This window comes from Lepisosteus platostomus, chromosome 28 (assembly GCF_059453375.1).
Source record: "Lepisosteus platostomus isolate fLepPlt1 chromosome 28, fLepPlt1.hap1, whole genome shotgun sequence".
In the NCBI taxonomy this organism is placed as follows: domain Eukaryota; kingdom Metazoa; phylum Chordata; class Actinopteri; order Semionotiformes; family Lepisosteidae; genus Lepisosteus; species Lepisosteus platostomus.
The window spans coordinates 8,980,532-9,002,553 of record NC_142638.1 but is presented as its reverse complement, the minus strand read 5'-3'; the positions used below and the strand labels follow the sequence as shown (position 1 = coordinate 9,002,553).

At 51.3% G+C, this 22,022-nt stretch overlaps 1 protein-coding gene across 5 annotated transcripts in view; it reads left to right on the top strand.

The window, feature by feature from the left end:
* The first annotated feature begins 301 nt into the window (after positions 1 to 301).
* The window catches only part of tbkbp1 (TBK1 binding protein 1), a 41,177-nt gene continuing 19,456 nt past the window's right edge, over positions 302 to 22,022 (top strand). The window contains exons 1-7 of one of the 5 annotated variants that reach the window (XM_088623229.1): positions 303 to 448; positions 726 to 1,090; positions 12,051 to 12,104; positions 14,785 to 15,025; positions 15,673 to 15,798; positions 16,869 to 16,973; positions 17,787 to 17,937. In XM_088623229.1, coding sequence (XP_088479355.1) covers positions 12,058 to 12,104; positions 14,785 to 15,025; positions 15,673 to 15,798; positions 16,869 to 16,973; positions 17,787 to 17,937 — 670 coding nt within the window. In that variant the 5' untranslated portion in view covers positions 303 to 448; positions 726 to 1,090; positions 12,051 to 12,057. Of the gene's footprint in view, positions 1,091 to 12,050; positions 12,105 to 14,784; positions 15,026 to 15,672; positions 15,799 to 16,868; positions 16,974 to 17,786; positions 17,938 to 22,022 lie in introns of all 5 variants that reach the window. The other 4 variants (XM_088623230.1, XM_088623228.1, XM_088623232.1 and 1 more) reach the window with 4 other exon arrangements.

Sequence of the window (22,022 nt, the reverse complement as noted above, 5' to 3'; positions counted from 1 at the left end):
TCTACCCACACGTTCAGAGCGCGCTCCTGCTAAAGATCATTTAAAAAAACAACAACATACTTTTCGCATTTTTTAAGTCAATATATTTAAAAAAAATAACTTAAAGCGCAGTGTTTGCATTAATGGTCTTTTATTCACATGGATTGTATCGGGGTGGGTTTCGTCCGCTAGAGTGACGTGCGTCCGAGGCTCTCCTGTCTTCAGTCTGTCCTGTAAACCCCTAGGTTACTCACACAGCGTCTTCACGAAACGTTTGCTCGGCCCACTCGTGACGTTTCCTCCTCCCGGGTGCCCGAAGCAGTCACACTCTGCCGTCTCTCTTTCTCTTTCGTTTCTAGCGGGAGAGACCTGGGGTCTAGCGGAGGAACCGACGGTCGGTCACCGCTGTCGTCATCGTGCGCCTGTTTGATATCCGGCCCTAGACCTCTGCCGGGTCCCCAAGATGAAAGTTAGTCTAAATCTGCCGATGAAGGGATTCACAACTTGAACCGCACCCGCAGAAAAAGGACAGTCTTGGCAAACAATGGGGTTTGATTAAGACCAACATCTTGAGTTTCGTTTCAGAGCGCCGCTCACCCCAGGACGTAGCTATATAGCGCCTTTCCCCCCTCCCAACTGTTTTCTCCGTCGCCGGCATTGGTGCTCAGGAAGTTATGCAATGCCATACGTAAGTGGGCTAGGAAACAGACGAGCTGTTTTGATTTATTTATTTCCCTGTTTTGTAGCCTACGCGCAGGGGCTGGTGGAGAAGGTGTGCGCTGCCTCTCGACCACGAGCCTTTTTCCGGAGGTCGCCATCCGCCGCGCCGCGCCGCCCCCCCCACCACTCTCGTCCCGTCCGATTCCACGCCCATCAGCCAGCGGACCCTCCTGATCTCGCCCCCAGCCTGCGCCGCTGGAGAGAGGAGTTGTGGACGGGAGTACCGCCAGCCAGCCAGTCGGAGGGAGCGAGCGAGCGAGCTGCCCGCCTGCCTGCCTCACAGCCGCCGAGCGAACAGGGGCTGAGGACGGCTTTCATCCCGTGGCCGTGAGCGCTTCGCTGGGTGGGGGGGAAGAGAAGGAGGAGGAGGTGGACAGCTCGATGGCAGAACGTGAGTGTCCTCTCGGTTTTGCGTTCATGTGAGCATGACTTGTCCTGTCAGGAGTGGGACGGGGTTGCGGGAGACAAAAGACGCTTATAGGAATAATAAGACACATCGTTACCGTTAGAACCGATGCTTGGTTTCTCTCCCCCCCCACCCCAAGCAAGATAAGAAATGCTCCCCGTCTCTACACTACAGCCATGTTTTACTCGTGGCAGTACAAATGCATAACATCGGTACGGAAAATACCGGATCCTATTAGGGGGCTGTGCGCTGGGACCGGAATAAAAAGCACTGTGTATTCTTACACGCCATCTCTGCTCAAGGGAGGGAGACAGCTTGGACGGCGGTGATAAACGCGTCTTTTTTTTTTTTTACGTGGGAAATAGCCAGTCTATCGGTCTCAGTTTTGGAAAAAGCTGAGGTGATCGCTTAAAGGCGACGCTTGCGGTTAGCGAGTGAGTTTCTGTGCCAGCCGACAGAAATAACGAAAACTTTGGCTAAACAGGCTTCAGTGTCTTCAATTCCTGATGGGCGAATCGGCGTGTTCTTTAGTCATATATATATAATATCTGATTCTAGTACGCTTGTAATAACCTGATTAATAGCTACCAAAGTATCGCAAGACGTACAGTAAGTGATTTCCATTCGAGATGGTGTCTTTTTCATTTTTAGATATAAATTAAAACGGTGCTCTTCATCAGAAGAAACGTTGTGTGATCTAATTGCACGGCCAATGCCGTCTTTTATAAAATGAGAAATCGATTTCGACTATAGGCTTTGTCCGTGGCGAGTTTCTATTGTGTACGGTCATTTCTATTAATGATAACTGGGGGAAAATCTGTATTAATACTCCGCGTCGAGCGCAGTTCTAATGAAAACGCATGGACGTGTCGGATATGTACACGATGCGTATCTGTACACTGTCCCCAGTTCCATAATGTTACCCTGCTGGCAACCAGACAGTAAGTAATTAATTGCCCGTTGATCGATTCAACACGTCAGCTCGGTCCATTAGCCGGGGAACAGCGAACACAACCGCCTCTCTTTAACCCAGAGAGCTGGGGTCGGCTGACGTGCTCTCTCGCTCTGTCCTGCTGCTGTAAAAGATCGTGCTCGGCTAACAGGCTTGTAGTTATGTACTGCTTTGTCGACAACTTGTTATTATCAGCTAGACAACTTTTCTAATCTGTATTTTGTACACTGGTTTCCCAGCAGTAGTGCCAGTATAGAGCTGTGCAGTGATCTTACACACTGGCCTCTCAGCGGTAGTGCCAGTATACAGCTGTGCAGTGATCTTACACACTGGCCTCTCAGCGGTAGTGCCAGTATACAGCTGTGCAGTGATCTTACACACTGGCCTCTCAGCGGTAGTGCCAGTATACAGCTGTGCAGTGATCTTACACACTGGCCTCTCAGCGGTAGTGCCAGTATACAGCTGTGCAGTGATCTTACACACTGGCCTCTCAGCGGTAGTGCCAGTATACAGCTGTGCAGTGATCTTACACACTGGTCTCTCAGCAGTAGTGCCAGTATACAGCTGTGCAGTGATCTTACACACTGGCCTCTCAGCGGTAGTGTCAGTATAGAGCTGTGCAGTGATCTTACACACTGGTCTCTCAGCAGTAGTGTCAGTACAGAGCTGTGCAGTGATCTTACACACTGGTCTCTCAGCAGTAGTGTCAGTACAGAGCTGTGCAGTGATCTTACACACTGGTCTCTCAGCGGTAGTGCCAGTATACAGCTGTGCAGTGATCTTACACACTGGTCTCTCAGCGGTAGAGCCAGTTTCATGCTGTTGGACTTCAGCACGACTCTGCTGGGAGTGGTTCAGTACTATCTGCAGTCTGGCAGTGTGCTCTTTTTGTGATTAGCTGCTGAGCCCACCTGGAAGGAGGGCTTTAGAATGTGAAACACTGGAGCAGAGCAGGAGTCAACACAAAAGCAGCAGCTCCTCAAGAATCCTCCAGGATTAACTTGGTCTCCAAGGAAGGAACGCAGACGGCGGGTTTTCAAGCCAGTCTTTGAGATCACACTACGCTAGTCGTCGGTTTACTGCACTTTCAAGATTTCCTGTTGTGTGGAAGAAGCACTCGGGGGAAAGGCTGATGATTATTGGAAGTCTGTGGGACTTTATCCCATCTTCCCTGACCAAGCAGGGAGCCTCTTCAGCAACGTTGCAGTGGGGGTGCGGGTGGTGCTGAGCAGAGGGCACCCCGAGGTGGGGAGTAGTGCATTAGTCTCAGCGGAGTGGCCTTGAAGATGGGGTGAACTATGGGGCTGGACTGCTGGCCCTGCTGGAGGACCCAGTAATTTGTCATTTGACGAGTTCTTACCTCTGTGTCATGTACACTAATTCTGGGCTCCAAAAGCCTACACGCCTGCTTGTTTCATCGCAGCTCCACAGCTTCACTGAAGCCACAGCTGAACTAACAAGTTGCCCGATTGGAACGTTTGCTTTGTTCCTAATGAAAAGCTGGAATTTTCTTACTTACGAGATGCGGTCGTTACAAGGCAACTTCCAGCTTAGCATCAGGAAGCCCGTATCAACTATGCAGGGTCCAATCGTGGTGGCATCTTTCTCTCTGACAGTGAACCTCCGGGTTCTCCGTGAGAGCAGAGTCATTCATGGCCGAACGGAACCAGCAAGCGAATGAGCCGTGGCAGATTTGAGTCGGGGCCTGTGTTTCTGGACAGCCCTGACGTGGTGGCCCCGGTTTGCCCCTGCCTCTCGGTTTGCCCCCATTTACAAGCGCAAGGAGGCTGTCGATGTCGCGCGGCAGGGGTGGGGGGGGGGTCCATCGCGAATCCGTGGCAGCAGCTGACAGCAGGGCAGCGCCATGCCTAACGAGACACCTCCCAGGTGGAGAAACGTCAGCACAGTTCCCAGAGGCCCGTGCATGGAGCAAGGCACTCTGGGAACACCGTCAATGGCCAATGATGCATGTTTTTTGGCCTCTGTCGTATTGGTTAACCAGAGGTGCTGTAGCAAGCTTGTCTCGGTTGTGATTTTTGCTTGAAATCAGACTTCCTCTTGGATCTTTAATTAACAAAGCAGGGCAGGAGTCGGAGGAAGGCTATGAATATTCCATGAGCCATGTAATGCTCTATAACTTACTGTCTCGCCTACACAAACACTGCGTTTTGTCTTAATTCAAGGATCTGTTACAAGCTCAATTATTCCAACCAATGTTGTTGGATCAGACAACGCTATAAATCTCAAGCCGATATGTGTAGAGACTTTGAGGGAGGCTGGGAGATGTTGTGAACCACTGGACCCGAATTATGGATTACCATGGACAAAGTGTGGTGTTACCTGTATAAACCAGGATGCGGAGTAAGAGCCCAATGACAAAGCAGCACGGAACTGTGGGATGGCCAATGAAAAATGGCCAATTAGATGGCCATTAGCTGTCCCATGGGAAAGACATCGGAGCACGGACGAGGGCTGCCGCAGCAGGGATGATGGCCCGACAGGGTGGACAGCCGCAAACACAGAACAAAAGTTTTTATGTTGCTACTTAAATCATTCACCGCTAAAAGGGCTCTGCTCTGGCTGAATGCGCAAACAACAAGATTATCCTGAAAAATGAAGGGATACCTTAACCTAGCAGAGCTCAAAGCAGCAGCAGTGCCAAGCCAGACCGAAAGGAGTGTGGCAGTGTCTTGTGCGCTCTTGTGAAAAGGTCCATTTTAGGCACATCTTCAGGAAAACGCAGTTTTATTACCAGCTGCCTCCACAGCATTGGGATTGTGTGGTTTTGAAGATCCCTGCAATTTCTGATGCTCTTTTTCAGATAATTTCCTGGACCAGATGATATCATTGATTCTGTTCTGATCCCTGTTGGATGCCCTGGCCTCCTCCTCCTTTTGCTTTGAGAGGCCAGAGAGCTCCAGAGCCCTGAGTAAAAAGGATTTCCCTCCTCCCTCTTTTCTCTTTTCGAGACTGAACCATTTCATCCCTGAGGAGACTGGGCAACCTCTCCTGCCGTTCTGTCCAGGGACTTGCATGAAGCTTGTCCACTGGCCATTTCCTGTCGTCTCCTGAGAGAGGGAAGAGTCTGCTGGCCACAAGCCTAAGAGGTGTGGCTCTTCAGCCTGACCTGCCTCCTGAGACAGAAGAGCCAGTGAGGTTTTGACTCGACCCACGAAGATGTAAGAACACAAGAAGCGTTACAAACGAGAAGAGACTAGCTTGCCTGGTTGCTAGGAGGTAACTGATCCAAAGATCTCATCCGCCCTTTTCTTGAACAAAACCCGGGTGCTGGCTTCAGCAACATCATGGCTGGGGTAGCTTATTCCAACACCAGGATTCTCCGTCTCATCTGGTGGACCAGGCCCAGGTCATCTAAATGACCTGAGGCAACATAGAACTACCTATGGATCCTTTTTCCCTTAACTTGGATAATGACCTCAATATGCAAAGGATCTCTGTGCATCTTTCAACTCAGGAGACACTTAAGAGAAACCGTACCTTAAGGTGTTCCATCTGGCCATAGAACCTGTCTTGGCCTCTCCTGTTGCAGATGCCCGGGCAATGCTTTCGTCAGCCACCAGAAAGCATTTAGCAAAGGCGTATGCTTTTCAGTGCTTAATGTAAAAGGTGAAACTAATTTCACCTTTTCTTTATTTTCTCCCAAATTTTAAGCTGTGCCGGATTAGACTTTGTACTATTATGCAAGCCACTTAAAGCTCTGGACAATCAAGGGCTATCTGTCTGATGCACTCCAGTGTGGGGCTTGTGTGAGTGTTGGTGCGGAATGTTATTTTGCCAGTGTGAATATTCATGAGCCAGTTCTCGGGGCAGTGTGCTGTGCTTGATTTCCTTGCGAAGGCATGGGATTGCATAGAGAGAGGTGGCCTGTTGTTTTTTCTTCTGAGAGATGCTGAATGTTCTCCCAGAAAATCTGGAATGTGCTCCTTTGTGCCTGTGACAAAATGACTAAGCCAGTACTAGAAATTATTTATTCTCGCTGTGATCGTAACACTGCATGGGCATTTTCTGTTGCTGTGCATTTTTGTGTGCCTGGTACTATCTGGAAAAATGCAAACTCATTTATCATTGTTGCTGGAAAAAAATGTGAAGGAACTGCCTAGCAAACGATCATGACAGATTGTGTTAAGAGATGCATTAGAAGATGAGCATGCATCAGTAAGGGTTGTATTGTGAGCTTGCCAAGTCAGTGCTGAGCTTCAAGTGCGTGATCCTACTTTGCTTTTCACCTCTGTGTCTCATTCTGCTGCTGGGCTTGAGGCTTCTGATGCAGTAGGAGTCACTGTGTATGATGAACTGTTACACGATGGCTTTCCCTGCTTTCTCAAGTCTTATCACATCATCCATGCCAGGAAAAAGCACCTGGGATGGCAGTTTAAGCCTGCTGTCCAACTTGGGCTCTACACTGGCCTAAGGGGCCAAACCAGGAGTCACAAAGATCCACTAGGAGCTCCTGCTCTCCTCACTAGATGTGTAAAGATCTTGGGTGTGCGAGGGTTTGTGCAAAGCACCCTGCTTCTGTCCCGTGAGCCTGGGCTACAGGGCTCCATATCTCTCCATCACCCCTCTGATCTTTGACAAACAACAGAGTGCAGAGGTCCAGAGTTCTAGTTTCCCGAACCTGTGCCAAAAAAACTACAGCTTGCAGAATGGCAACCATTCTAGTTTTGTTCAAACCATTCTCATTTTTTTTTCGGCATGCATGCAAGTTCTGAACATGAAACACTGATTGAAAATACCAGAGATATAAAAAATCTCGATCTAACTTGGAGGCCGGACCCAAGGGGTTAAGGGAGCTCTGCTTTCTCATGACTCAGGCTGCTCACTAACACAGCAGGTGTCCAGATCTCTCGGGGGGAGGGCAGGACGGGGGAGTTGGAGGGAGGGCAGCACCCGTCGAAAGAGCCACACGCCAGACAGAAGGTACTCCTCTGTGCTCGGGGATTCACGGGGACATGCTGGGGGCTGAAAAAGGAGGTTACCTACATGTCCTGCACTTTTCTTGCCCAGGTACAGCTGAGAATATCTGGAGCAGCTCAGCCTCAGTGTGCCAGCCAGCTGCATTGGACAGTGCTACTGAGCTGACCAGCCCTCTTATTGTTGACACCAGCCCTGTCATTGCATCCAGTTCCTATTAGTTTTCCAATAGCGCAGCTGTCTTACATAATAACACAATACTCATCATCGTGGGTTACATTGCGGTTTGGTGCTGTTTTGTAAACTTGCACTAGTCATCAGTTTCTGAAGGAGCAGCACATTTGGAATCTGATCGTGGGATATGCTTTTTTTTTTAGCTCTTGCTCCTAACCTAGAACAGGTAGCCTTGAGCCGAATCCAATGGTGTTTATACATCGGGCGGAAATTATAATTTCATTGCCTGAACGTTACCCTTGTGGGGCAGTTCGGGGAAACAGTTTGCTAGCCTGACTGGTCTGAGTTGAGCTTAGACAAAACGAAGTGAATTGAATTCAGTTTGAAAAGTGAGAGCCAGTAAGGGCTCTCCGTGATCTATCAGCCCAGATGTTGTGGGTTCGAGACTAGGTCTGATTGTTCCCGAGGGATCACTCAAAGTTTAGGTTTGGGATAAGTTTGCCCGGGGACGTCTTGGATCTCCGTGACAAAGCCTCCTGACTGCAGGAAGGCTTGTGCTGTTGCTGCCCTCCTGTCAGGCACTGATGGAAGAGGCTGCAGTGCTCCAGAAAGACCAACAGCACTCAAGGGGACGGGTTGGAGGAGCCTGTCTGCCTCTCGTCCTGCTCACCGTGCGGGACTGGCGGTCCCAATTCCAGAGTGGGGGTGCAAACAAAGTTGAAAAGCACTGCTTGTGACCTATCTGCAACCAGAGCAAGAATGTGCCCTGAGCCTGGCCTGACCGGCTTAGAAACTCCCGGTCACCACAAGCAGTGAAACCGCCTTGCTTCCCTCTTGAGTCAGCGATCAGAGAAAGAGAGAGAGAAAGCAGAGGAATCTTTTTTTTTATAGAATAAACTTCCAGTACCTTGGAGCAACATCAGATAGCTGCTCTGCGTGCTCTGTCCCAGCGCCTCTGTCCTTGGTGCTGAAATACTTCCAGCTTGTCCACCTGCCCGTCACGGCTTGGAATCTCCTGTCACAATGCTGGACGACGCTCTCAGATGGAAGCCATCAGTCAGGGGGTGCAAATCTGCAGCTCGAGTCTAAAACTCGGGATGAAGTGAAGCGGGCAGAGAAAATGCCTACGACACTGAGATAGAACACATGTCAGTGTTGTAGTAGTATTGTCACAGGAGAAATGGCAGGAGCAGAAGAAGCAACTTTGGTATTTCTAGCTGTAATAAAGAGTAGAGGTGTTAGCAGTTTTTGGAGGATTTGCAGTATCGAGAGTAGTGATTTCTTGTTTGTCTGCCTTGCTCCCCTTGTCTGGGGGGAGGGGGGAGAGCTGGCAATCTGAAGCTGGCAAAGCGAAGGATAATTTCATCTGATCAGGCTCTCGAAGACCCTGGTAGCCAGTTGGCATTGATCATGTTGAAAAGTTAGGCCACAGAATCCTCAATTCACCTTGTCTTCTCCTTGAGATGCCGTTTCTTGGAAGGGCCAGCACTGAACAAATTGCTCAAACAGTGTTGTTTACTTAGGGATTGTGCTGCGACAGCCGTGAGGCTGAGTCCTCTCTCACAGCAATAGGCATCGACAGTGTGCCAGCCAAGCTGGGCTCCAGGTGGCCGGGTCTGCGCTGGGTCCACTGCCACCTCGGAATGCACACGTGCCCACCTGCTGCTGCTGTCGTCCATGTCTGTCCCTCCCTTCCTGTCTTTGAACTCTTTGGTCTGCCAGCGTGGCCTGTGTTTGCCTGTGTCTTCGCTCCTGATTGTGTGGAAGTCAGTGCGTCGCCCCCCTGGCTGGGCTCTGCAGTGTGTCAAAATGACTCGCTCTCCGAGTCTCTCCGATTTGGGATTAGGACAGCTGTTGCTCCTCCATGGCGAGATCTTACTCCAGCTCTTCCTTCCTTTCCTAATCTGACCCTTCCTCTCTCTCTCTCCGCGCCCTCCTCCTCTTCCACTATCACTTCTCCTCTCTTCCCATCCCCCTCCCCCCTCTCCTTCCTTCTCCTCCCTCTTTCCTGCCCTCGAAAATGTCCTTGGCAAGGACAAGCCATGCTTTCTCACAGAGAACAGGGCTTCTGTGCATTCCATTCCTCCATCAGACAATATTTATCATTTATTTTTACTGTGTATTCATTTTTCTTATTGAATTGAAATTGCGCCCTGCTACAAAATATGCAGATGCTTAACATGTATGTCTTTTACTGGGTCTTTTTTTTCTGAATGTTCTTGGATGGATTATAGTCATTCCTGAGCATTCTTGCAGGTTCTCTTACACATGAAAGGGAAATAAGATTCTTCATTAATCGAGACGTATTTGGCTCAAATGTTTCCCTATCCACCATTGTATACTTCTCAGATGTGAATAAAACCTGGCTACATCTGTCTGGAGTAGTATCAGTCAGGCTGGAGTGGTTGTGTATCAAGACGGTCACCGTTTACTACAATTTTTTCAATTGAGGGACTTGAGACTGCAGTGCTAGAGTCTGTCAGCCTGGCTGATCTGCGCTGTGCTGACTGTAAGTGCTGTTTGGCATTAATAAATTAGGCTGCCACGTGACACAGACATACAGGGTTCAAATAATTCCCTTCTCTGGGGTGGTGGAGGGGTGGGGAGGGTTGTGTTTCTTTATGACCCCTGTGGCCGGTTTTAAGAAATTTCGACCATCTTTACTTGCCCAAAACGTTTGCAAAACCTCAGTAGTAGAGGCGTCTCACAGCGCGTTTGTAATGTTTGCGTGCCGGTGGTGAGAACGAGGAGGCAGGGCACCAAGAGGAGGTGATTAGCTCTGTCTCTCCTCTGGGCGGTGATATACTGACGAGCTGGACCCCGCCGTGAAGACTCAAGATTGCTGGACTGCAGTCAGGCAGGACCCTGCTGTACAAGTGGGTGTTTTGTGTGCCCGAAGCAAGTGTCCCGTTTGCTTCCTCCCCACAGATGTCCGCTGTCAGAAAGGGACTGTCTGTAACGTTTTCCGGCGCGGCCCTGTGTCTCTGAGATGTACCACGGCAGCCGGTCGCTGGCGGGCCGGAGGGGGCGGCGGAGTTTCCGTGTCGCTTGGCCACGGAGCGCTGCAGGGCAGTCCTGCTCCAGCGTGCCGGGGGTTAATCTCTGCAGAAGGGCCGGTGATTCATGCTTTGCGGTAGAGAGGGGGGACAACGTTTCCAAGGAGAGCCTTGCGTCTGTGGGTGTCGCGGGCGAGAATGATGGAGAAGGGAGACAATAGACCCTGCGCGGAGCCTGAAGAGCTGTTATGCGGTTTAGCGTGCAGGGAAGGAATAAAACGAGATATTTATGGATTGATTGCCACTTTTTTATAGTCACTCCTCTTCAGGTGAACACCACCCACTCGCTGAGCACCCTGCATAGCCTCGCCTTTCATGCATGGCTGTAAGGAGACCCCAGGACTTCAACACGCGTATCAGCTCCTACTGCTCTGAAAAGCCCGTCCATACAGCTGCATGGGTTCGACACTTGGGACACTTTGATCAGACCTTGGAAACCTAGTCAGACACGGACACTTCACTGGTCTCGTTAACCTAAGCCATGGATCAGCACAGGCACGGTCATCAGCACTGCATTAAGAGCCACGTTTGGTTTTGAACCAGTTGTGAGGGGCTGGGGCGCCTCTCCTCAAAGCAACAGATGAGATAACAGTGAAATGAATTTATGCATTGCTTGGACTGATAAAGTTATGCACACCTGGCTAGCATGAGGAAGATGGATGCTTTTTGTGGCAGCAGGGGTTGTGTGTGCATATCCGATAGGGTGCCACACTGTGCTTCTGGAGGGTGTGGGTGGGGCGTCGGTGTGTGTTTTGCACGATCAAGTAACCTGTTGTTGTGGCCAAACACTGTCCGTTCATGCGAACTGCTCGGATGCACTAAAAGCTAACACTGAAACCTGCCTGCAGTCCTGGCGTGCTATTCATTAGAGCACCGAGCTCAGCCCGTGCTCAGCACAACAGGAGCGCTGTATAAATCTCGCTCCTGTCACAGCTGGCACCAGATAAGGCACCTCGCAATAAAGAGGTTTTCGGAGTGTGCTTCCGAGCTTCAGCAGCGCTCCGGATATTAGCTGGGATCATGTCCCGGTGATGGGTGAGGCCAGGGCTGCAGCTGGTTGCTCTCGGAGGAGAGAAGTGTACATGCAGGAGCCCTTTCTCTCAGCCTCGGAGCTGCCAGGTGATTCTTGCAGTGTAAAAGCCTGCTGGTCTGAGACTGGGCTTCCCAGATCCACACACCTGCTCGTTTTCCGTCCAGCTGCGTTCCCAATTAATTCAACTAAGGGGCTTAATTGGAGCCTTTTGCAGGGTTCCCATCTGCTCAAAGCTGGAGATTGTGAATTGCCAACAATAACAGTTGAAAGGCCATGTTTTAAGAAATGACTACGAAAGAACTCGGTTTAATCACATTATTAGTGCAATGAAGGGGGGAATTACAGAACTGGGAGCTCAGTTGGAATGAAAGCACGAAGCACAAATCCTGGTTCAGGAGCACAGGTACAGCTTTTTGATGTGAGGAACTGGAAACATGCTCTCCCTGTGAGATTTTAAATCTGCAATCTTCTCTTTTCCCCACAGATTTACTGCGTTTACTTTGCTGCACTCTTTCATGCTTTACCATACTGCGTCGTGTGCGTCACTGTGCCCTTCCCATAGTTTCCCTGTCGTTTTAGCTGGCCTCACTGTGACCTAGAGTAGCCCTGCACAGTCGGCCTGTAGAGGCCTCAGTGTGTTCGCACTCTGTGCTCCAGCCTCTTGACGTCTCTCCTGTGTCTCCATCTCTCTGGACCTGCTGTGGCAGACTTGTCTGGGTCTCTTGTGTGCGCCTGTGCTCAGCCGGATTCGGCCCAGCCTGCTCTCATGCTCTCGCTCTGGGGTTCTTCCCTCAGAGCCCCGATGAGCTGTTTCCGCTGTAGCGGCCTTCCGGAGGCTGACAGAACTGGGTGAGTGTCTCCCGTATCTGCCGCGCAACCTGGGGTGCCGCTGCGCTGCATCCTCACGAATGCTCTGCTTGTTGTCGTTCCTTTTGATGAGATCAGGTTGTTTTGATCTCCCGCCGGGCCCCAGTCGTTCCGAGCTCCATTGCGGGCTTAATGAGATTCCAAACGCTTGTGCCGCAGGGATCTGTAATGACTAGCCTTGATCGTACACAGTACTTCAAACGGATACGAACGTTCATTTAATAAACATGGTATACAGAACAATACTTGCGTGGGATGTAGGAATAAAGTTGGGTGGGTGGATGCTGGTGGGTGCTGGAGGGTTAGGGTCAGCTGAGGTTTTGGGCCTGGACTGGGTCTAGGTTGGGTTTGGGTGTATGCTCTGATTTCATATGAGTATGGATCTTGCCATGCATACCCAGTTACTACTTTCAGACAGTGATCTGAGAGAATGCAATGTTAGCATTGATAAGTTAAGAGTGAAAACAGCTGATCCTGCCCTCTCCACACTGGCGCTAGTTTGTGACCAGACCAGGACAAGCGCGTGGGCAGGTCTCTCTCAGATCCATCCTAATCGGGAGCTGCAGGGGCTGTCTGAAAACGACTGGCCTGTCTCAACAGGCATTCATCTCATTGCCCAGCACTGGCAGAACAAAGCGCCTCCTAATGAGTTTGTTAATAGCTTCCCTAACGATTCAGCCAGAGTCCGTTTCTGGCCGTCTGGTCTATTTACATTGTCTTTAGTGCCCCCTGCAGGGAAAACAGGTGCAGTGACTGTCGGGTCGCTGTCCCGGTCAGAAAGCAATCTCTGGGTCTCCTCCAATTACAGAAGTGACAGTGACCTCAGGGGGGGAAGGAAGTGGAGAAAGAGGCTGCCTCTTTGACATCTGAATTAGACCACTGTTATGCAACAGAAGATTAGAAAACCTGTGCATGTACTTACTGCCGATCCCTATTCATACAATTGAACCGTGCATTGCATTAGCATAATGTACACGGATGTTCGGTTGATTTTCGTTTAAGTCGTTTATTTTCTGTGAATCCGATCTTCCATAAATATCCCGTAAGGAAAGGCGGAGGGGAGCTTATTCAAAGCGTCCTTTGTTTTAACGTTTTACTCTTTTCCCAAGCAGAGCAGGATCCTCTCTCATTGCAAAGCTTCTCCTCCTCTCCTGACATGAGAGATGCCGTCCTGTGGCACATTCCCAGCATGCTCTCTGCTGCCTGCCCTGTCACTGTGCTGAGTGCTGGCCCCAGGCCCGGCTGCTCCACAGGAAGGACGACATCAGGTGTTAGGGAGCCAGCAGGGCCCGTCTAGTTTTCAGCTGACATCTGTTGTCTTACAGAGCTGTGAGCGGACAAAATGAGGACCTCAGAGAGTAATATTTCCAAATCTGGGGGTAACGAACGCTGGGCTCGTTTCCACCTTTTGCTGCTCCTAGTGCTAGATTGGTAAAATGCCTTCCAGTGCCTGCAGCTATACAGAGATCAGCAGCGTTTCAGCACTGCTGCGTGTGGGAGTATTTATCCCGGAGCCCAGTAAAAAAAGAACAGAAAAATCTACATTCAGAGTACGGCCATTGTTTGTACCACAAAATACTTAGAGGGATAGCAGAAAGCCAAGATATTTCAACCACGTTTTCTGCTCTTTATTTATTTTATTAATTATTTTAATTAGACTGATTATTGAATGCAACACCCTCATCAAAATTTACCCTGGTAAGATTGTGACCTATTTCTCCTCTCACTTGGTCTTACCACTGCATATTGCATGCATTGTGCTTTACAGTGGTACTGTGTGCGTTTTACTACAGCTCCCTGTGTTTTTAGGGGGTTCGCTGCCCTTCGTGCTGCTCCCCGGTCACTAGGGACAGCCAGGCTGTGTCCGGAGGGGTGTACAGTGTAGCACGGCGGGATTAGGCAGAACGAGGGCTGTCGAGGCGGTTTTGGGAAACGGGATTTTTTTTCCTCAACTGGCGCTTCAACTACTGTAGGTCTCTCTCTGCTCCCCTCAGCCCCTCCCTTCTGCGTTCGACGTACTGTGGTAAAAGCTCAGTAAAGTAAAGAGCACCTGGCCGGTTTGTGCACAAGCAGTGGGGGGAGGTTGATGAAGCAGAAAACATTTTCTTCCTCACCTCCGTTGCCCTCGATGCTGGTGAGCATGTGGAGCTCTCTCTGAGTGAGCGTCTGTCCCAGAGGACCGGGTAAAGGCTATATATATCTCGGTCTGGAGCTCCGCATCTTCCACACAGTTTCCTGCTGAGGCGATGTGCCAGAGCAGCTCCTGCCTCTAGCGAGCGCCTTCCCAGAGCTCCCGGATCCTGCCTGGGAGAAGCTGCTCCGCGCAGAGACCCAGGGGCTGTTAAACCACCTCCCGGTCGCGATAAACAAGCCCAGAGACCCGCGGGTGGGACAGGGAACCCACAGCTCTCCGGAGACCTCCGGGAGAAAGATCAGACTCCCTGTGCACCGCGGGCCATCCTGCAGTTGAACATGTAGGGTTTTTCAGAATGTAGCCTAGAAGGAAGAGCACTTTGAATTTGAAAGCGGAAGTTATTATTTAATCGCAGTGCTCTTACAGCTCCGATCCAGGCAGGCCTGTGTGAATCTGTTTCTTCTGCGCGGCGATCTCTCTCTGTCTCTGTGTGTGTGCGTGAGCGTGACTGTCCCACTCCGTCCCCAGGCTGCCAGTGAGGGCCCTGATGGAGTCCTTGTTCGGGGGCGAGATGGGACTGCTGGGGGGCGAGGGGCTGAAGGAGGATGGCTGCCGGGTGGGCTGGCCGGGCTCCCCCCTGCCCGACGACGTGTACTCCGCCTCGCACTTCGCCCTCATCACGGCCTACCACGACATCAAGACCCGGCTGGCCGGCCTAGAGCGCGAGAACTCCAGCCTGAAGAGGAAGCTCAAGATCTACGAGATCAAGGTCAGGGGGTCGGCGGGGATCGCATGGGGGATCTGCAGGGGTCAGGGGTTAGTGAAAACGTTGGCTTCCATATTCCATATTGCTCAGCCAGCTCTACTGTATTAGTAAGATACAGGTACAGACAGAGCTCCAGTGGCTTCACACGGTGCACAACTCAAGTTAGCTCACCGAGTACTATCCATCTCCTGTTGGAAAGCTGTCCCTGATGCACATATAACTAAAATAAACTGCTCAATATGAAAATGCATGTAAGCAACGCAGATGGATATTGAAGGTCAAGCATGCTGGGTTGCGGGAGCTGATTCATCAATAATGTGAGCATTGAAATACTCGAGTTCGCACCCCCACAAAAATTTCACAGTGCGGCGAATTGCGTAAAAGGAGTGGGCCTGCAGGATTGAATGTTATTATTTCTATCAGTCCAGATGTATTGAGTGGAATTTTTAGTGTTTGTCGTTCCATGAGTGTTCTTGTCATTTATGAAAACGTGGTCCGTTTGTGGTTTTCTAAGTGGCGAGCAGTTAGTGCTGAGATGCATGGCATTGAGTGCAAAGGGGAGGGTCAAAACCCAGCTTGGAGAAGTCGAACGCAGAGGAGGAAAGCAGCCCTGTGTCAGCTGGACTCACAGCCTGCCTCCTGTTCCCCAGTTCCCCACCATCAGCGACTTCGGAGAGGAGAGGAACTCCTACTGCTCCTTCGAATCCAAGGAGACGGCTCTGCTGCAGTCGGAGAACGGCAGCCTGCAGCGACAGGTCAACCAGCTGACGCACGAGGTGAGCGGCCCGATGGACCGGGTCAGTCGCAGGACATCGGCCCTGCTGGCCTGCGGGCCCGGCGCTCTGGCCTGGCCCGATGGACCGGGTCAGTCGCAGGACATCGGCCCTGCTGGCCGGCGGGCCCGGCGCTCTGGCCTGGCCCGATGGACCGGGTCAGTCGCAGGACATCGGCCCTGCTGGCCGGCGGGCCCGGCGCTCTGGCCTGGCCCGATGGACCGGGTCAGTCGCAGGACATCGGCCCTGCTGGCCGGCGGGCCCGGCGCTCTGGCCTGGCCCGATGGACCGGGTCAGTCGCAGGACATCGGCCCTGCTGGCCTGCGGGCCCGGCGCTCTGGCCTGGCCCGATGGACCGGGTCAGTCGCAGGACATCGGCCCTGCTGGCCTGCGGGCCCGGCGCTCTGGCCTGGCCCGATGGACCGGGTCAGTCGCAGGACATCGGCCCTGCTGGCCTGCGGGCCCGGCGCTCTGGCCTGGCCCGATGGACCGGGTCAGTCGCAGGACATCGGCCCTGCTGGCCGGCGAGCCCAGGGCGACGGTCGGGAAAATCCGCCATCTCCTGGCGCTTTAGGAATCTGCAGCTCGCCGGCTGATTTCATCTGAGCTCAGTCCCGGCGCCAGTCATCTGAACCCAGATGTCTCGCACTAAATGCATTTACCGTGTCGTAACTTGGAAAGCTGCTTCACCTCTGAGCTATTACAGGCAGTTTGATTACCTAATTGAAGGTCAATTAATCAATTAAGCACAGAGGGAATCCACATGCTCCACTGTAATGTAACAGACCTGCAGAGCTCTCAGCATGCTGGTGGTAATTGCACTGAATCTCACTCCATCTCATCTCACACACATGCAAAATGTGGCTCCGCCTCAATCTCTGCGTGCTCTCTCTTTCTCTCAGGCTGTTTCTCAGCTCCGTTTCTCTCCTTTCTCACGTCCCCACCGGTCTCTGCCCCCATGCCTTTTCACCCCCGTCTCTCTCTCTCTCTCGCTCCCTGTCTCTCCTGGACCCCCTTGTTCGTGTCCCCCTTCTCTGCCCTCGCTCACCCCCCTCGCCCGCCCCCGTCCCCAGCTCCAGAAGAGCAAGGAGCGCGAGGAGCAGCTGGAGGACGTCATCCAGGCCTACGAGAAGATCCACATGGAGAAGAGCAACCTGCAGAGGGACCTGGACAAGATGGTGAGTGGAGGGGGGGGCAGCACGGCTCTCCACTGTGTGCTAGGACAAGCAGGGAGAGAGCTGTCCTGTGTCTGGAAGGCGAGGTGTATTCACGGAACAGGTGAGTGAGAGTCAAACAGCTGGTAAGAGATGGAATAGAGGCCAACCCTGCAGCTGAGCAGGTATAAGAAGTACCTCTGAGTCAGTTTTGCTCAACTGTTTCTGACCACGTAATTGGTTAATTGCATTATTTTAAACCCTTTTCTAAGTTCTAGAGGATTGATTAAAGAGACCTATAGACCTTGCCAGACTGTGGCCCTCTAGGGCTCCAGCTGCCTTAAATAATCCCCCACTGAAGGCCTGGAGTGCATGGTCATTCTGGACCAGCTGCACTGTGATAACCTCAGGAGACTGGGGCCTCCCCGGAGAATTGCCTGCTTTCTGGTTGTGTGTCCCGGACTGGCCATATCCAAATCCTTGCTCTCTCATAATCAAAAAAGAAAATTCATTCCCAGCAGCTGCTGGATCCCACAGTCCTGTTCAGCTGCCTTTTGAAGGATTCCCAGGCATCGGATTCAACAAAGATGCTGAACAGTTGTCGTTCTTTGTACTTGGCTCTGCACTGCTGGTTTTTTTTGGCTTCCTGTGCATAAATGTGGAGCCTCTTTCAGAAGTCCCTGGAGGCAGACACAGATGCAGAGTGGTCTGTCATGTGCCGTTCCTCCAGCAGATCTGCCTGGGTGCTGTGCAGTGGTCGGTCCTGGAGATGGTGGGAGAGGGAGAGCAGGGAATGGCTTGCTCACTGGGGCTGTGCTTCTCTGTCTCTGCCCCCAGACCACGCTGGCGGAGAAGCACGTGGAGCGGATCCGCGGCCTGGAGGCGGCGCTGAGGCAGCGGGACGGCTCTCTGCAGAAGCTCAACTCCCAGCTGCACAGCAAGGAGGTGCAATACCTGCAGCTGCACGCCAGCCCCGACATCTCGCACTGTGAGTCTGCCTGAGCCCCTTCTCCCCTTCCCCTGCCTGGCTGTCCGGGCCTCTCTCGCTCTCTGCCTGCTCACCAGCTCCTTCTGTCTCTCTGCCTGCCTGCTGGCACAATCTGGGCATCGTAACCACAGCCCAGAGACCAGACTCTTCAAAAGCCTCTGTTCCGAAGGGGGAAATAAAGCAGAGTGTCTTCTCAGGGGAAGCAAACATTTAGCTCACGCTTATTCCTTGGCCATGCTAAAAAACATTGACACAACATGCTCACACGGCTTCACTGTAAAACATAACCATTGCCCTTATGCTTTAGGAATCATCTGGCTTTCTGCATCAGGTTGAGGTCCATGTTTAATCAGGCCGAGCTGGTTCTGGTGTCAGGGAATGGACAGCTCCCACCACGCTTTCTCTCTGTGGTGCTGAGCTGTGGGCTGCTTGGTGGTCAGCACTGCTACCTGCACTGCTCCAGGGCTTGGGGTTTGATTCCAGCCTGGTGTGCTGTCTGTGTGGAGTTTGCGTGTTCTCACCAGAGGACCAGAGGTTTGTGTAGGTTTTCACTGGGTATTCCAGGTTCCTGGCACCTCTTGAGGACGCTCCCTTCGTCCCTTTGCAGTGGTGGGGGGAGGGTGGGGGGAGTTAGGGGATATTTTCCCATTCCCACCAGCACTGACTCTGCGAAATTCCCCTGTCGGAGCAACCAGAAGATAGAGAAAGTGACCAAGGAGAGCAGGCTGTTCATCCTCTGCACCATCAGCAAACCCGCAGGGTTTCCCCATAGATATGCCTCTGCAAGCTGCAGTGCTCCTGTTTCGAGCTGACCTTTTCCTACACAGGGGTTCTGGCTGTACTGTTGCGCTACACCCCCGCATGCGTTTCTCTTTGTGAACACAAGGCACTATAGCGCCGAGCAGAAAGAGCCCTGAGCAGCAGCTGTTGACAGAACAAACACAGCTCCTGTGGTTTGTTCTCCTCTAAATGTCAGCCGAGGCGCAGATGGATTCGAAGGAGTAACTCCTCTGAACTTCATAGTTGTTCTGTATCCCCGCAGGCCTGCTCTTGAATGCTGGGGGGAGACAGTCAGTGCGGCACAGTGTTCCGATGCTCACAAATAACTCCAGCATCTCGTCCCGAAAATGAATAGTCCTCCCTAATATTATTAAGTGAACCCGTACCTCTTCATGTATAAATCTCTCCAGTACTTGTTAGCTGGGTTGAGAGTTCCCATCATTTCTTTTTTTAATCTAAGAATTTAGTCTTCGGTTTTTCAAGCAACACTGGCTTATTAGTGCAGGATGGGTATAGAAACAGCACATCATAATGCAGCCCTGTACCTCCTCAGCTCTCTTGCATTAAACACTCTTTCAAAGGCTGCATTTTTTCTGGCCAGAGGGAAATAGAAAACCAGACATGCAGTGTAACTAAAGTCCGGGCATTCAAAGCCAGTTTGGTCAAAATTGGGTTACATTTTACATTTTGGGTTACAATTGGGGTGGTGCAGTGGCTCTATGGCTAAGGATCTGCGCCTGTGGCTGGAAGACTGCTGGTTGGTTCGAATCGCGTGGCCGGCAGAGGAATCCTACTCCATTGGGCCCCTGAGCAAGGCCCCTTAACCCCAGCTGCTCCAGGGGTGCTGTATAAATGGCTGACCCTGCGCTCTGACCCCAAGCTTCTCTCCCTGTCTGTGTGTCTCATGGAGAGCAAGCTGGGGTCTGCGAAAAGACAAATTCCTAATACAAGAAATTGTATATGGCCAATACAGGGATCTATCTTACTTGTTTCAAGGCAAAAGTCTGGCAAAGGTGTGTTCAGTTTGGTCAGTTATGTCTCTCCCTCCCTTACCTTGTGCCAGTTGCTTGCCAGAATAGGCTCTGGCTCACCTGAGACCCCGGGCTGGAAATAGTGGTTAGAAAATGGCTGGATATCTCACCCTAGCACTGTGAAGTTCTAGCTAAGCTCCAAAAATGAAAAAACAAAACTAAACAGTTTACCCAGTTAAAGTGTTTCTGATTTAAGTCTCTAAGCACTTTAAGAGTTTCATGCTGCAACTCTTACAGGATTGTGGTTTTCCAGAATATACCATTTAAAAACAATGCCCTTTGGGAATAATAAGGTCGATCTCTTTTCTGTGAACTATTGCAGCTGCAATGAAAGCTGGAGCCACTAGGGGGCACTGATTATCTGCAGGTCACTTGCTTGATAGAGGTCTGTTGTTCTTCCCAGATCGAACGTAGAATACAGTTTCTCACTATCTTTCTGACTGCAGTAACTCGTGGCTTTTGTTTCAGAGAAGCTCATTAATTAATCAGACAATCAATTAACCCTGCAGCCTGGCATCTTAATGTTGTCTGATCTCTAGTTTCGGTGTTTTTTAGCTTGTCTAGCTGCTGTAACTAGCAGGAACAAATTTCACTTCTGAATTCTGTATGGTATAATTTGCCTTTCCTGGGGAATGGGGAGATCCAGATAGACAGGAAATGCCATCTTGGCTGCATCTACTACCCTCTCACACCCGCAACCTGCCAATCCCAATCCAAGTTAGAGCTCAATTTATTCACTTACAACTTCTAACACAACTTTTATCTCACTAGTAATAATACTCTTAGTACTGACAGCAGTGCAGGTCTGATGGTACTGAGGATTCCCTGTGTTTAACCACCCTGCGGTGGTTACAGGTTATATACCTTTTAAGTTATTGGTTTTAAACCTGCAGCCTTGGTGCAAGAGAGCTCACCAGCCAGGTAAATGGCTGGGGATGTTGTGTAACTTCAGACCCCTCCTCTTGCGAAGAAGTCAAACCTTTTCTGGATCCATCCTGAATAGCTAGCTGTCAAATCCAGCAACAGCTCGCGGACCGAAGCTTTTCCTGGTGCCTCTCAGCCTCCTGCAAAATTCCAAACAGCTGCCTGATGGCTCTCAAAATCTTGGAGCAGGAGCAGTACCCCTGTCTGCTGCAATGCTCCTTCGCTGTTTGCTGCTGTGGTGCAGTGAGTCAGAGTTTTCCCCGGAAGCTTGGTCCACCACATGGTTCCGGACCGGTTTCATGCACACCTCAGAGTGCCAGAGCCACGTGGCTCAAATCGGCATCAATATGGCAGCAGCCATATCACTCTGCAACTCCCAGCTGGCAGCCCACTGGAGCTCAGCAGGTGTGAGCCTGGTCAGTACCTGGATGGGAGACTCCTGGGAAAAATTAAGGTTGCTACTAGTGGGGCCAGCAGGGGGCGCTCACCCTGTGGTCCATGTGGGTCCTAATGTCCCAGTATGGTGACAGGGACACTATACTGTAAACAGGCCCCGTCCTTCAGATGAGATGGAAAACCGAGGTCCTGACTCTCTGTGGTCATTAGAAATCCCAGGGCATTTCTCGAAAAGAGTAGGGGTGTAACCCTGGCGTCCTGGCCAAATTTCCTATTGGCCCTTACCAATCATGGCCTCCTAATAATCCCCATCTAGGAATTGGCTTCATTACTCTGTTCTCCTCCTCACTGAGAGCTGATGTGTGGGGAGAGTACTGGCGCATCATCCAGGTGGGGCTGCACATTGGTGGTGGTGGAGGGGAGTCCCCTTGACCTGTAAAGCGCTTTGAGTGGAGTGTCCAGAAAAGCGCTATATAAGTGTAAGCAATTATTATTATTATTATTAAATCATTGGACCCCTGACCCACAGTGACCCAGGGCACTGAGGCTGCTATAACAGGGTTATTGTGCACGAGCAAAGGTTGCAAATGTCTTGCCCACCTATCCATTTTCTAACCCTTTCATCCAGCCTATCCCAGTAAGCCACAGCTGCCAGGTAGCAGACGCCCTGGACAGGACAGAGCAGACACGCACATGCTCACACCCGGGCCAGTTTTTTCCCCACAAGCCAATTAACTCCAGCATGTCTTTGGACTGTGGGTGGACACCAGCGCACCTGGAGCATTGAGCCTGTGTAGCTGGTTTGGTTACTTGTTGCTAACAGACCTAATGATCTCAGCTTCCACAGTGTTGCCCTATGTCCACAACCCTGTGCGTGAAGAAGAGCCTCCTCTTCTCAGCCTTCAATCCACGTCCTCCTGTCCTCTGGTGCGCTCTGAGTGGTGTTTTGAGTTT